The 16,178-nt window shown below is 45.4% G+C and overlaps 1 protein-coding gene across 1 annotated transcript in view; it reads left to right on the forward strand.

Annotated features, from left to right (window-relative positions):
* The first annotated feature begins 1,265 nt into the window (after window positions 1–1,265).
* Window positions 1,266–16,178, forward strand: part of LDAH (lipid droplet associated hydrolase) — a 98,909-nt gene continuing 83,996 nt past the window's right edge. The window contains exons 1-2 of the mRNA XM_039364323.1: window positions 1,266–1,492; window positions 3,703–3,858. Coding sequence (XP_039220257.1) covers window positions 1,456–1,492; window positions 3,703–3,858 — 193 coding nt within the window. The 5' untranslated portion in view covers window positions 1,266–1,455. The remainder of the gene's footprint in view (window positions 1,493–3,702; window positions 3,859–16,178) is intronic.

Here is a 16,178-nt window from a genome sequence, read left to right on the forward strand (position 1 = left end):
CTATTTTACATCGCTTTCTGGGTAACCAGTCAATTCTTTGCACCATTACTTTAATTTTATTATGTTTTACAAACTCATTAAATGAAAGGAAAAAAAAAACCCAACCAACTTGATAGTGATCACATAACACATAATGTTCTCCTCTCAGCTTCAATACATGACATCAATAACTGAATCCCACTTTGATCTGATTGGCTCATTGCCAAAGCAAGATGACACCTGATTGGCTCTCTAAACACTCATGCTCATTGGCTACAATCAGATGAAGGAAAACTACCTGATATCAACCTAAGCAAGTTGTGCTTCCTTTTTCTGGCTATTTGGCTATAACTTTTCATAGAATACAATACAGATAATTTAACAAACTTTGTTGCATTACATTCTTGATTAAATTATCTTTCCATTGATATATAATTTTATGGTACTACTCCAAAAAAAGTGGTGTTATTAGCCATTAAACCTCAAAAGTACACTTTTCACAAAAGGTTTCCACAATTTTGGCCACTACTGTAAATAAGCCCAGTTCCTATACTTGGGCAGCCTGGCTGGCCATTTACTGTAACACCCTTCTAAGAAAGTGGGAAGATGGTAAATAATGCTGACTTAATACATAAATGTGTAATATTGTGTGGCAAATGCTCTTACTGTATTAGAGGCAATCATAAATAGAAACCAAAACTAGGATGCTGGAGATTGCAATATGCCCATCCAGAGATCTAGGAAGAATACCAAGGTAGGGAACTATTTCAATTCAGGATTAGAAGTGAAAGGAGGCAGCGTCCTGAGACTCAGAGGAACACTGGGGCTTCCAGGGCATTAAAGTGCTGTTTTACACTGCAAATGGGCTGGAATGGGAGTCTACTATTAACTTCCAAAAAAATGCTAAAGACCCGGCTTTTCCCTCCAAGGGCTGGGATAGGGTGAGATTGGTAAAATGAACTTGTTGCAGGCTGTATGGCAGAGCTTAACTGTGGTGAAAAGTCTATTGGTTTTAATAGTTTTAGTTTTAGTATTTTAATTATAGATAGATATCTTATTTTTGGGTTGTAAGCCACTCAGTTTGGTGCAAGATGGTTGCAAGATACATAAATGTTTTGAATAGATTGATGAGATGACAGACAGGCAGAGAACACCCAAGTTTTTTACCTTGTTGCTACTGTAAAAGATATAAAAGTCGCGAAGGAATAGAGGATTGCGCATGCGTGCATCAGAAGCGAAGCCGCCCCCAAGTGCAATCTATACTCTGAATACGGGAATTAAGCAAATCCCAATGGCCTCCCCTGCTCGGGGGAGGGGGGTGGAACCTTTAGAACGATTCGAGTCTCAACGCCCCTTTACGTCTCAGCCGGGCGGAAGAGTCACGGGTGCCGAGCGTGCATCTCGCTACTGTTTTTAACTTCCGCCCGGCCGAGCGTGTGAGGACCGGGAGCTGCTACGCTTCTCCCTGCCTGAGAGATGCTGGGAGCCGGTCGAGAACCGCTGAATGGGGAAGGTACGTGCTTGACCAAGGATTGCCTCGTTGGTTTTTCCGCTCTGCTCCGGTGCTCCTCTTCTCCAGCCCCCGATATTAATCGCTCCCGTTTCCCACCTTTTTTTTCTAGGGTAATGATGGCAGAAGCCATCACATTTTGCTTGTTTTCTGGACAGCCATCAAACGGTCATAATTGCACAGAGCCTATGTTAATAATTGAACTTTATAGTTGAAATAACGAGGCTGATGGAGCAACTAAAGCGAGGCAATCTGGTGCGGAAAAGAAGAATAACAAAGGAATCTTCCTGCTCAGTGTCGTGTTTGCACTAAATGCAATATTTCCATCTGTTTCACACACAAACAAACCAACAAACCCCGCGGCCCTGCACTTTTGGACTAGCTGCTGCTTTATTTTGGCTATTGTTCCCATGATCATTAGCCTAACCCTAACTATTGGCCACGAGGTGGGCATAGTCCCGCGGGGGGGGGGGAGTATGGTTGCCTCTCTTGATTTTTTTATATGTTATGATTTGGACAAAAAAATACTACAGAAGACATTCCCTCCCTCCCCCAATCCTGTTCTCTATCAGGAAAGAGGGAAAATCATTACTGCTTTCTGGACTGTTCTTTTAACTATTAAAAAATAATTTACAGAGAGGCAACAGTAGTCTTATGATGTTGATGTTTGGAACGTAACCTCTCCTGGGTACAATGAAATAATGTGGTTTCAAATATTATGTAAGAATAAATTGTCACACTTTGGATGGACATGGTTGCATCATGCAATTTCTCTGAAGAGAAATTTTGTACCTTGTTCCCTAAGGATGTTGCTGGAAAAAAATTCCTGTTTGATTTCTCCTGTGGCAGAGATAAGGCTCACTATTGCATATGCAGCAAACTGTATTCAGTGTCAAATGGTGCCATGATATTTTCTGATTTTTATTAGCAAAAGGCATTAACTGATGAAGACTGGTAAGAACATCAGAGATCTAAAAAGGAATATTAACCCCTTCCTCTTTCTTGGTAAAGGTAGTCCTTGACCTATGACCACAATTGAGACCAAAATTTCAGTTTTTAAGTGAGACATTTGTTAAGTGAGTTTTGCCTCATTTTACGATCTTTCTTGCCACAGTTGTTAAGTGAATCACTGCAGTTGTTAAGTTAGTAACCCTGGTTGTTTAGTGAATCTGGTTTCCCATTGACTTTGGTTGGCAGAAGGTGGCAGAAGGTGATCACATGACCCTGGAATACAGCAACCATCATAAATATGAACCAGTTGCCAAGCATCTGAATTTTAATCATATGACTATGGGAATGCTACAAAGGTCGTAACTGTGAAATTGATCATAAGTCACTTTTTCCAGTGCCACTGTAACTAAATGAACTGTTGTAAGTCAAGGACTACCTGTAGTTTTAAGGAATACCCCCCCCCCATTTTCAAGGGGTGGGGGGAGCACTCCTCCAAAGCAATACCATACAATATTAGCTCTAGAGTGCATCAGGGAGCAAATGGAGTGGATTCCCTCCAGGTATGATTTAATCCCATTAATTGAAGTATTTTTTTTAATAAAAAAAAGTTGGCACTGAAAAGTTTGAATTTGGTAAATTAAATCTGAGAATTTATTTTCCTTGACAAAGTTTAAAATAAGTCTGATTTTTTTTCATTACATTCATTTTTTTTCATTTAGCAGCTTTTCAAGAAACTAATGTACTAGGAATAAAAGCCTTGAATTGCTACCCTGCTCATTGATTTTTTTTTCAATCTACATGCAATAAACATCAGGCCCTTGATCAGTGGTGGGATTCAGCCGATTCACACCATACCACTTCGGCAGAACCGGTAGCTAATTTTTTGTTGCCCAGGCCCAGAATGGACTTCCAGAAGTGGCATCCACACAGAGAACCGGTTGTTCACATATTTGAATCCCACCACTGCCCTTGATATAATTAGCTTTAGTGAACATTCTGCGCTTGTAATTTTGTAAATTACCAGTTGTAATTCTGATAAGATTCAGTGCCTCTTCTGCGAGTATTTAATAACATAGGAAGCTGCTGTTAACCTTACTTATTCACTATATGAGAATTTCTGAAACCATCATGTAGGAGTTGACAAAACTCCTGTATCTTGTTTGGCCAGAAAATTGCTGGCATTTTTTATAAAGCCAAACAAGTATGGGATGATTATTCATAGCTAACTAGTTACCTTTAAACTCTCTTTGTTTTCTCTTCAGCAACAAGCATGAAATCAGATTCCAAAGAACAAGACTTGATACATGAAGAGTTCACTTACATTTCTGGAGCCCTTACACAGATTCTAAAGTGTGGCCCTTGGGAAGATCTCTGGAATGATAAAAGTGCACCCAGACTTCTATTTCTAGTTATCCCTGGTAAGTTTCATATGGTGATGGTTTGATATGTACATTTTCTTAATCAATCGGTTCTAGAAAATGGAAAGGGGAAGACTTGAGTATAATTCCATAGAACAAATTAATAAAGGTTTGTTTTCTGAAAGGGTAGAGAGGATATGGCAATAAGGGATTGAGATACTAGTTGAAAAAAAACCCCTAAGAGACATTTTCTGATTTATGCCCTTGGGGAGATGGTAGAGCTAGTATGAGGGTTGTTTTTATTGAAATCCTAGTTGTTCAGTTATGGGAGGAAAAAAAATTAAGTGACAATTCTGCAGAATAAGAGAAGCCTAGTGATAATCAAGTCATCCTTTTTTAAAAAAGGAAATAGCAGAGAAATGAGACAGGATGGTGGAAATATTTATTATAGTATTGGAATAAGTTTTTCAGTGCCTAGCAAGGCTAAAGGTTTATCTTTTTCTTCCTGGTGGAAATGTTCATGACTATTATCAGATACTGGTCTTGGAATAGAATTTGGATTTTGGTGCTTGAATATTGTGGCCGCTGCTGGACAGATATTGCCTAGATTTCTAGTTTCCTCATTTAAAAAAAGGTAAACCTGTTTTCTCAAATTTAAGCATCTCTGTATTGATGAGTGAGCTATTCGGACTAAAGGGTTACTAAGGCTATAAAAATGGATATCATGATATGAACCAAGCAGGCACAAAACATGTATTTCCGGTAACAAACAGGTTGCTTCAGGAGGATTATGCAATATACACTTCACACAACATAAATCTTCAACTTATGATCAGTCACTTAATGATTGTTCAAAGTTACAATGGATCTCCCAGAGATACTTAGAACCCGTGTGTGGAGTTACAACAGTTGCAACCTCTTGCATCATGTAATTATATTTTGGAGGCTTGGCAGTTGGCTCACTTTTGTGGCCGTTTGCAGTGTCCCATAGTCACATGGCCACAATTTGTGACTTTTTTGCCAGTTTCTGGTGTTCTGGTTTCCAGCAAAACCCGTCCATTGGGGAAATAGATTCATTTAATGAACACTTTATTCATTTAATGACCATAGCATTTGCTTAACAATTGTCATACAAAGTGGTTGCAACTTAAATTTGGTTAGGTAATTCTTTGACTTACATCCACAAAGATTTATAACCTAATTCCAGGCTCAATTGTGATAGTAAGTCAAAGGATGACCTATAAATTAAAGTAAAGTGAATTCTAAATCTTCAACATATATGTTCATTTCTCCCCATCGACACTGCAAAAGGCCAAAGAGAATGAGGGAGCAGTAGTTAAGACTATAGGAAGAGCAAGGTTCAAGTCCATCCTCAGCCATAGAACTTCACTGGGTGACTTTGAGCCAGTCTTTCTCACTCAACCCAACAGACATCCCTGTTCTTTTGAGAAAGAACAAGGAGGAGGAAACACCATTCATACCACTTTCTGCTCCAAAACGAAAGGGAGAATAGAATTTTAAATAAATACATTCATTTATTCCCAACCACTGTATTACTGATTTCTGTAGAATGCTCACTAATGTCTCTGAAAGGAACATGAGGTCTATAGTTCAGAAGTAGAATCCCAGTCAAGTCCAGGTTTTATTTCTCTGGGTTCTCCCAAATAAAGCTGGGAAGCAGTCCAATGGTTCAGTGATCTAACTTGTTATAGGGCAGTTTCCAAAATTTGTACTTGAGTACGTGGGAAGATTTGTGAGAAATCATGTGAAATTATCAAGTTAAGTTTATTAAGTCTCTTAGGTTGCATGCAACAAAGTCTGCATAAAAAGAAAATCCAGCTATATTGTAATGATGGGCACTGCATGTACAAATTGCAGCCACATTCTACATGGCACCCTAATCCAGTAATTTCTCTGGATTACAGTAATACATGGCTACAATATGTGCCAAACTAAAATGTCACTTTTGGAAATGGAAGCTGAGTTGCGCTCAGCTGGAGATGCTGTTCTGGAAAGAGTTGTATGATCTTTAAACAACCACATTTGCACTTGGGAGTTTTTGGTGTTCTATATGACATTTCAAAGGAAAGGTGTCTGGTCCTTTCTCCTATATGTGTGTGTTAATTGGCTTTATTTGGATGTGATGAGAAGAAGACTAGCATTTCCTAAGCTTGTATATTCTCATGTTTTCCTTTAGCATAACAACAAGGAGTCCTAAAGCTCTCTCTTGCATTTTGGTTTGCTGTGTTGTCACACTTCACTTAAATGAAATTTGAAGCATTTGATCTTAGAAATGATGGAAGTAGAGTGCTGATGATGTTACCAAGTTTGGTAATGAAATGTCTGCAAGAAAACAACCAAGCTCAAAAAGCACCAAGCACCCCACAGTTTAACCCTGAGCTATAAGTATTCTCTTCTCCAGCACTGGAGATGGATAATCCACTAATGGGTTAACTTAATCTTCCTGCCCAATCAGATCAAGTCAGCCGAACTTGCCACGCCTGTCCTGGGCCTGATTGCCCCAGTTTTCGGCCCTGAACAGACGTGCAGGTTTGGCTCACAGACAGGTAGATACCTATTAGTGGATTATCCATTTCATTATTAGACTAGAAACTTCCCTTCCTTCTGAGTCCTCTGAGCAGCATTGGGCCAACGCTCCTCTAGAGGACCAAATTTTACTGATTCCCACTGGGACTCAGCCTTCCAGACGGAGGACTCCGTTTGGCCTCTAAATCCCCCTCCCTTGTTTAGGAAAGGGAGGCTTTCCGCGTTTCCTTTTGTTTGGTTTGCTTTCTCCTTCCCCGCTACCCCCCCTCCAACTCTCCCGGCGTCGGGGCTTGCGGCTGCAGGCCCGACGAGCTTAAACAGCCCGGCCTGGCTTGCGGAGGCCTCAGGGGCCTCGGATTTATTTGCCGTCGCTCTTCAGAGGCTGCGGTGAGGACTCAACTCCCTTCTGGTGGTTGGAGCTCGCGGCTGCAGCTCTGACAGCCTTAAAGAGCTGGTTGGGTATGTGGAGGCTGCAGGGGCCTCAGGCGGCCTCGCAGCGTCTCTCGGCCGTTCAAGTGGCGGTGGGTTTGTCGGAACTCCGACGACCAGCTGCAGGACCTTCTTCAGCTCCGTTCCTCCCCAGGAAGGATCAGGTGAGCGGCCTGAATTCTGGTCGCCATTTTGGTGACCGCGTGGCCTCCCAAACCCTTGCGGATTGCAAGGGAAGGTGGAGGGGGTAGAAAGGACTTTCTCACCTATCTCTCCTTCTTAAATCCAACCAAAGGCCTTCCTTTCAACCTTGGGGGAGCATTCCCTCAGCGAAGGCCTAGACGTGGGCAGGGGCCCTGTAGCCTGCAGCTGCCATCTTGGAGGCTTCGGCCTAGCCAGGACCGAACAAGGCCTTACTGAGGCCTCCCTTGACAAGGGCCTTTCCCTGCTTTTCTCAGCCAAGGACCTGGGGGGGGGGAATTCTATCAGGTCATCTTTGGTAATTCCCCTCGTGGCAATTGGAATTTTTCCTGCTATCCTTGGCATAGGCCCAAGAGTTAATTATTGGGCCTTCTGGTATCTCAAACCCTGGTCACCTTGGGCTTGCTAACCACTACAGTAGTCCTAGCCTCTGACACTGTGCTGTTGCCACCTTTTATCTTGCTGGCCTGGCAACATAGCAAGCCCCACTAGCAGGCCGCAGTCCACTCCAGGTGGAAGCAAGTGACTGCAAGTAGAACCAGGGCTTTTTTTTAGATACCTCTGGTTCAGTGGCCAGGGGGAGTGGTAGGGCAATCTAATTCCAGCCTTTGCCCTACAGCCTTTATTTATTTATTTATTTATGAGACTTATCTACCGCTTTAAGTGCAAGCACTCTCTAAGCAGTGTACACCAGTAAGCAATGTATGTGTGTGTGTGTGTGTGTGTGTGTGTATATATATATATATATATATATATATATATATATATATATATATATATATGTAGGTCTTTGGTTGTTCGGGTTTTCTCCCGCGTAAAATTGGAAGTGTCTTGGCGACGTTTCGACGAAGTCCCATTCGTCATCTTCAGGCTGGTGTTTTCAGCTTCGTGCTTCGAGCAGCAATGTGTGGTCTTAGCTGTTTCTTCCTTTTAACTGCCAGTGGGGGTATGAACTGATTGGGTGGGAGCTTGGCTGTGTTCTGATTGGGTGGAGGTGTGTTCTGATTGGTTAGGGGCGTGGCTGTGCTCTGATTGGCTGGGGGGTTGGCTGTGCTCTGATTGGCTGGGGGGTTGGTTGTGCTCTGATTGGCTGGGGGAGTGTTATGTTTGGTTGTGCTCAGGTTAGTCTGAGTTGCAGAGGGGTTTAAGATTTTGGGCTGCCTTGCTATTTTTTGGCTTCGCGTTTGTGGTCGTGCCTCATTTTCATGGAGGGTGTCAGTTTGCTTCGTGTATGGATTGGAGGGCTTTGAAGTGGCTAATGATGCAGCTCTGGTCTGGCTTCTGGTTTGTGGTCGTGCCTCATCATCGGTGTGGCTTTGGGTTTGCGTTTTGCGTGGATGTGTGGTGGTGACATCCTGTGTGGTTTTTGTGAGTGTGGGTCTGGTATCATTTTTTGTATTAGGGAGTCGTTTGTCAATAATTGACAAACGACTCCCTAATACAAAAAATGATACCAGACCCACACTCACAAAAACCACACAGGATGTCACCACCACACATCCACGCAAAACGCAAACCCAAAGCCACACCGATGATGAGGCACGACCACAAACCAGAAGCCAGACCAGAGCTGCATCATTAGCCACTTCAAAGCCCTCCAATCCATACACGAAGCAAACTGACACCCTCCATGAAAATGAGGCACGACCACAAACGCGAAGCCAAAAAATAGCAAGGCAGCCCAAAATCTTAAACCCCTCTGCAACTCAGACTAACCTGAGCACAACCAAACATAACACTCCCCCAGCCAATCAGAGCACAACCAACCCCCCAGCCAATCAGAGCACAGCCAACCCCCCAGCCAATCAGAGCACAGCCACGCCCCTAACCAATCAGAACACACCTCCACCCAATCAGAACACAGCCAAGCTCCCACCCAATCAGTTCATACCCCCACTGGCAGTTAAAAGGAAGAAACAGCTAAGACCACACATTGCTGCTCGAAGCACGAAGCTGAAAACACCAGCCTGAAGATGACGAATGGGACTTCGTCGAAACGTCGCCAAGACACTTCCAATTTTACGCGGGAGAAAACCCGAACAACCAAAGACCTACATACAAACACCCGCGAAAACCTCAGAAAACATATATATATATATATATATATATATAATATATATATATATATATATATATATATATATATTTACATTGCCCCCAACAATCTGGGTCCTCATTTTACCTACCCTGGAAGGATGGAAGGCTGAGTCAACCTTGAGCCGGTGAGATTTGAACCGCTGACCTGCTGAACATAGTCAGCTAAAGTGGCCTGCAGTACTGTACTCTAACTGCTGCGCCACCTCGGCTCTTTATCAGCCAATTGATCCCTTTCCCAGATGCACCCGCTCGCGCACCTGAAGATTTCATACCAGCATGGAGGATAACACGGCTGCCCAGTCCAGGGCCACCTCTCCTTCCTCCTCAGTCCAGAAAAAACACAGATCTCCCTCCCAAGAGGCCGCTGGTGGGATTGCAGCCAAGGTCAGACGCAAGGCTACTTCAGGGGGGAAAACCTTCAAATTGGCTGAAAGACAGGCCAGCAGGAGACACCAGGCATTGGAAAAAGAGTTTGAAAAAGCTCAAAAACAGGCCAGGGCTGAGGCTGTTCAGACAGAGGCCACCTTTTTTTATCTGCCCTTAGGTCTTGCTGCTTCTCCACAGGAGGTCTGGGCTCCGGCAGAACCCGCCTCTTCCTATGACCAGACCGAGGAGGAACCTGAGGTCCAGGCCTTCAGGTCCCCCCATACCCCACGGGTCCCGCAGACCCCGGAGGTCACCTTTACACCCACAGCCGCAGGGCTTAGAGGGGAGGAACTCACCCTCTCATCCCTGGACGATAGGATCCAGACCTTGGTAGCTCAGGCAGTAGAGCAGGCCCTTATGGTCAGGGCTCCATCAGTGCCCAGAGTGGAATCCTTGATTTCCGTGCCTCTCTCGCGTCTGGTACATCACAGCTCTAGGGACCCTCCTTCTCCCTCCCATTCTTCTGTAAGCGGGGTCTCAGTGACCCCGGAGCAGGATCAAGCGCTCAACGCTTCATGGTCAGAGGAGGAGGAACCGGTTCTGGATCCACCCCCGTTCAGAGGGCTATTTAATCCATCTTTCTTTCTTCCTCTGCTTCGCAAGATTAGCTCGGTGGCACACGGGGGGCCCAGCCGGCCCGCCCCAGCAGCTCCCACAACGGATCCTGAGGCAGACCCCGTCTTCATCGAGCCGGTGGTCACCCAACATCATGTTCCATGTCCAGCACTATTCCTCAACGCAGTTAAGAAATAATGGGCTTCCCCGGGGACTTTCCCCCACCCAGGTGATAATGATAGGAAGTTGCTTAGTATGGCCTCAGAGTTAGATGAGGCGTTGAATGTCCCCATGGTGGATGAGCTCCTAGCTCACCTGTTCTCTCCCTCAGCTATCTCGGGGGATATGGCAGAGGCCCTAAAATCTGAGGAACGCAGAGCGGAAATGACCTTTAGGAGGTCACACCAGGCGGCGGCATCCATCAGGGTGTCCACCTCAGCGTCCTTCTTCACCAGGTCCGCCCTTGTCTGGCTGCGTCAACTGCAGGCCAGGATCCCTGCAGACGATGTCCGCATACATCAGGACCTGAGCAAGCTAGTAGCCGCGACGGAATACGCTTCCAATGCAACCTTGCACGCGGCTCGGTTCTCTTCCAGATCCTTGGCATCCAACGTGACAGCCCGCCGCATGCTATGGCTAAGACACTGGCAGGCAGATGCCAAATCCAAGTGGCGCCTGGCAGCAGCCCCTTACCAAGGCGGCAAATTATTCAGGGATGCCTTAGCCCCATTCCTGTCAGAGAACAAGGATAAAAAGAAGATTCTGGCTCATATCACTAAGTGATCTGATAGGCGTCCTACCCCTTACAATCGCAGACAGACCTTCCGGCCTGCCTCTACTCCAGCAGCCACGCAACCTTCTCGGCCCTTCACGCCCAGACAGGACCGTCTGGCTGACAGACCAGCCACACGGCCCAGGCAGCAATTCCAGTCCAAACGGCCCTTTCAAGGTGCGGGTCGCCCCTTCCGTAAGAAGTAACCCCCCAGCGGGGCCTCCCATAGGGGAAAGGTTCCCCCTTTTCACCACTCAGTGGGAGGCCACCACCACAGACCCCTGGGTCCTGGACACCATTCGCCACGGCCTGTCTCTGGAATTCATATCCAGTCCACCAAAAAGGTTCATTGCTTGCCCCCTATCAAAGAAGCCCGCAAGGAGAGGTCTCATGCAGGAGGCTATTCGCCACTTACTAGACATCAGAGCCATAGAAACTGTACCTGCGGAACAACGGGGTCACAGATTCTACTCCATCCTCTTCGTAGTTCCCAAAGCCTCGGGAGGATGGAGAGCAATCTTAGACCTAAAAGGCCTGAACCTTTATTTGGCATACCGAAGGTTCAAAATGCAGACACTTCAGTCCATCCTAGGCAGCATCCGAAAGGGGGACTTTTTCACTTCAGTGGACCTTACAGAGGCATACCTCCACATTCCCATCTTCCCCGGCCATTGCCGGTTTCTCAGGTTCTACTACATGGGGCATCATTACCAGTACAGGCACTGCCATTCGGCCTGTCATCAGCGCCAAGGGTCTTTTCCAAGGTTCTGGCGGTTCTGGCAGCACACCTGAGATTGGTGCCGGTTCGGGTGCAATGCTACCTGGACGACATCTTAATACAGTCACCCTCCCCACAGAGGGCTCTGACAGACCTGAAACTGATGATCAGAGTCTTGCAGAGCCACGGCTTTTCAGTCAATTTCAAGAAAAGCCTGACAGCCCCATCGACCAGACTGCTCCACCTAGGAGCTATCATAGACACGGTAGAGTGTCGGGTTTATCTGTCTCAGGAACGCAGGAGCAGTATATGGGACCAGTGCTCAGGGTATGCAGAGAGAAGACTCTGTCCCCGTCCGGGCTCTCCAAGCTCCTGGGAAAGATGATATCGTGCATCTCGATCGTCCCCTGGGCCAGGTTACACTCGCGGTCCATCCAGTGGTGTCTGCTCCCCTATCAGAAGCAGGGAACAAGCACTTCCACCCGAGAGGTAACAATTCCACCACACATCTTACACTCCCTCAGATGGTGGCTCTCTCCAGCCATGAACAGAGGGTCCCTCTTCAAGGAGCCCAGGCGGCTCAGGGTCACGACGGACGCCAGTCTTTTTGGCTGGAGAGCACACTTTCAGTCTCAATGGGTCCAAAGGAGGTGGTCTCGAGCGGACCTCAGACACAGCATTAACTGGCTGGAACTCAGGGCCATACACCTGGCCCTCCGTCATTTTTACCACAGCATAGCGAAACAGCATGTACTCGTCCTTACGGACAACGTGGCAGCAAAGGCCCATGTGAACAGGCAGGGGGGCACCCGGTCCCGGGTGCTCCTGGCCGAGGCCCAACAGCTGGGCTCCTGGGCAGAGACCAACCTCGCCTCACTCAGGGCGGACCACATCTCGGGGGAGGCAAACAAGAGGGCAGACTTCCTGAGCAGGTCAACCGTGGACCACTTGGAATGGCGTCTGCACCCGAGGCTATTCAGGGAAATCACTCACAGATTCAGTCTCCCCATCATAGACTTGTTTGCCTCCGGGGCAAACGCGCAGCTCCCACGGTTCCTCTCGTGGTTCCCAGTTCAGGAGGTAAAAGGAGTAGATGCCCTCCGGACTTCATGGCCAGACGGCCTGCTCTATGCCTTTCCCCCCTCCCCCTCCTCCCAGCGGTCATCCACAAGCTCCTACAGGAGAGGGCAGAGGTCCTCCTGGTAGCCCCTTGCTGGCCGCGGAGACCTTGGTTCGCAGACCTCGTCGGGCTCTCCCAATCGCGCCCTTGGAAAATCCCTCCAGACAGGGTATCACTGATCCAGGGGGACCTGACTCACCCTCAATGGCTCCAGTTAGCCATTTGGCATTTGAACGCAGGATCCTGATCCAAGAGTCCTGTTCGCCAGGGGTCATTGATGTAATTTAGGCATCCCATAGACCAGCGACGAACCGCATCTACGATGCCACGTGGCAGAACTTTTGCCGGTGGTGTTCCACTCGTCAACTACCTTTATCGAGATTGACCATCCCAAACATTCTAGACTATTTACTGCAGGGACTGAATAAGAGATTGGCACCTAATACCTTGCGTAGACAGGTGGCGGCCCTCTCTACCTTGCTCTCTTGCAACACGGTTAGTTCTCTGGGGAAACACCCCTTGATCCGCTCCTGCCTCAAGGGAGCTACAAATACCAAGCCACCTGTGGTCCACAGGTATCCCACATGGGAATTGCCTAGGGTCCTTCAGGCTCTTACCAGGGCTCCCTTTGAGCCCCTCAGTTCGTGCAACATGAGGTCCTTATCCCTCAAGGTCACCTTCCTGGTGGCTATCACTTCGGCCCGGCACATCTCCGAGATGGGGGACCTCTCGGTCAGGGAGGATCTGTGTATCTTCCACCGGGATTGGGTCACTCTGCACTTCAACCCCACCTTTGTTCCCAAAGTTAATTCTCTTTTTCATAGGACCCAGGACATTGTCCTTCCTGATTTCTGCCCCAATCCGTCCCATGAGTTGGAACGGCGATGGCATTCTCTGGATGTCCGACGGGCTCTCCATCACTACATTAAACGGACGGCCCCCTTCCGTAGCTCTGAGGCTCTCTTTCTCGCCTTCCTCCAGGGGTCGGAAGGTCTTGGCCTCCACGATCGGCCATTGGATAAGAGCTTGCATTGCGGGGGCGTACCAGTCCAATTCCTTGCCGGTTCCACCCCGGGTCACAGCCCACTCTACACGCAGTGCGGCCACCTCAACGGCCTGGGCCACGGAGGCTTCCATTGAGGAAGTATGTAAGGCAGCCACATGGTCTTCCCCGTCACCATTTATGCAGCACTACAAGCTGGACAGGTACGCCTCCGCCGAGGCATCCTTTGTCAGGAGGGTCCTCCAAAAAGTGGTGCCACGCGAAACAGTTCCTTAGGCCTAGGGTCTGTTCTATGAGCCAACACGTCATGCTGTCAGTCAGTAGCTGCGTCCTCATCTAAAACTGGGGCAATCAGGCCCAGAACAGGCGTGGCAAGTTTGGCTGACTTGACCTGCTTGGTCAGGAGGATTAAGTTACCCCATTAGTGGATTATCCATCTCCGTGCTGAGAAACAGCATTCAGGTAAGACAACGCCCCTTCTATCATATCACAGTATCATTTTATAGTCAATGACTTATGAAGAAATCAAAAATACAGTGAAGTGTCTAGAAGCTTAAAGCTTTTGCAGTACTGATTTGCCTTATTTTGTTTAACGATTGCAGTGGGAATCTCAATTGTGGGATCAGATATACTTGTTCAAAGCAGTTCTTGTTTTGCAGATAATGTAGCCTATTCTACATTATGTCAGATTGTTAGGAACTGCTAAAGAGGCATATTACAAACCAAATAAAATTTAATAATGCCTAAGACAATTGTGCTTTCTGACTATAATGTAGAAAGAAGTATGCCAGAAGATGGTGCTGTTTTAAAGATAAGTACAAAGGGTTTTTTTACTATTTTTTGGAATGGAGAACTTGATTTTTCAATAATGTTGGAGGTTCCAAAGAGCTGGTCTCACTACATTCTTCCAGATATTTAAGTTGCCATGTATATGATATACTTCTTCACAGTCAAAGAGCATTTGATGTGTCTGAAGCTAGTTTCTGGGTCATTGGTTGTTTCCCATTATTAGATTTTTCTCAACAGTAATCCCAGTGACAAAAGACTGAAGACTGCCGCTTCCAAAATTGATTTAGTGGTCTGCTCTTCAAACCATTGCATCTGGATGTGGAATTATTTCATTATCCCGAACAATACACAGTGCTAAAACAATAATGAGAAAAGTTCAGAAGTCTCTACATATTCTACATTAAGTCAAACTGTTAGCACATTGGCACCAAACTAAATAAAGGATCCATGCAGTGATTTTTCTCAGAGTTCAGTGGAGTAGGTAGAACAAGAATGTTGTATGGAGCATTTTGGGGCAGCCTCTCTACCTGTTCTCCTACACTGTGTGTCCTATAGGTTAGCTTCGGCTCTTACTATTCCTAAAGATGGAAGATAAATGAATATCTTTACATGAGAGAGAAGAATGTAAGGTGCATTGTTCTTATCTCTCTCTTTTTTTTAATTGGGTGGTTATAAAGAATGCTGAGATTATGCGTGTTGTTTATTTTGAATGCAAACAACAATTGGTTGCCAAGGTTCTATTTTTAAAAGATTTACACAGGGCCAAAATACTTCCTCCTGCTCTATCAGATTTTTGGATGGGATTATAAAATAGTGAGAATTCCCACTGTTCACAGAGCTTTGAATGTATCCTTGGATTTTAATCTTGCTGAACCAGACTTTGTGATCGGTTCATTTGTTCAGCATGCTACCAAAGACCAAGAATGATTCACATTTTGTGGCAGAAACACTGGAAAAGTGTTTGTCTTGCTTAAAAGAACAAAGACTGATAATTTAATAAGCATTGTAAGGTACTAAGTGCTCTTTTTTGACAGCATACATTAAAAAGTGTATTCACATTTGTGGCTCTTGTTTCTACCCCTTCAAAGTATTTTTCAGTGTCAGTAGCTATTGTAATAAGTGATATATATGATTATCTTTTGTAGTTGCTCTTTTCCTCCCCGTACACTTGCCTTATTTTGTCTGCAATCTTTTCTATTTCCTTTCTTTAAAAAAAACCTCAGGTAGTCACATAATTTATCAGAAGGTAGAAATCTTCCCTGTCAGGAAAAAAAAAAAGATTAATCACAGGTATTAAAATCTACACTGAGTGATTGGCTATAAAGTTTAACAAAAGTTGTATAAATCTTACTTTCACTGTTCATCTGATGATGGGAATGAGACAAATATTCCATATTCCCCAGTGGAATGAATAGGAAAGAATGAAAATCTGTGAAGAAGTTACAGTATAAAATCTCTGTTTTACATTTGGTGACTCTTCCAAAGAAAATTATTTTTTTTAAAAAAAGACAAGAATGTACAACATGTTATTCAAAGAGCATTTATTATAATTCAGGTCTTTTAAATAAATTCTTCCTTTCATATTATGAGAAAATGCATGCACATTATGTGAATTACAAAAATAATATTTTTTTAAAACACATTTTGATTAATAAATAGTTTCACAGTGACAAAACCCTCCAAATAAGTTATTGCTCTAATTTGGGAGGATCAGGAACTAAAC

The sequence above is a fragment of the Crotalus tigris genome, unplaced genomic scaffold (assembly GCF_016545835.1).
Source record: "Crotalus tigris isolate CLP2741 ecotype Arizona unplaced genomic scaffold, ASM1654583v1 scf7180000019740.931981, whole genome shotgun sequence".
NCBI lineage: Eukaryota > Metazoa > Chordata > Lepidosauria > Squamata > Viperidae > Crotalus > Crotalus tigris.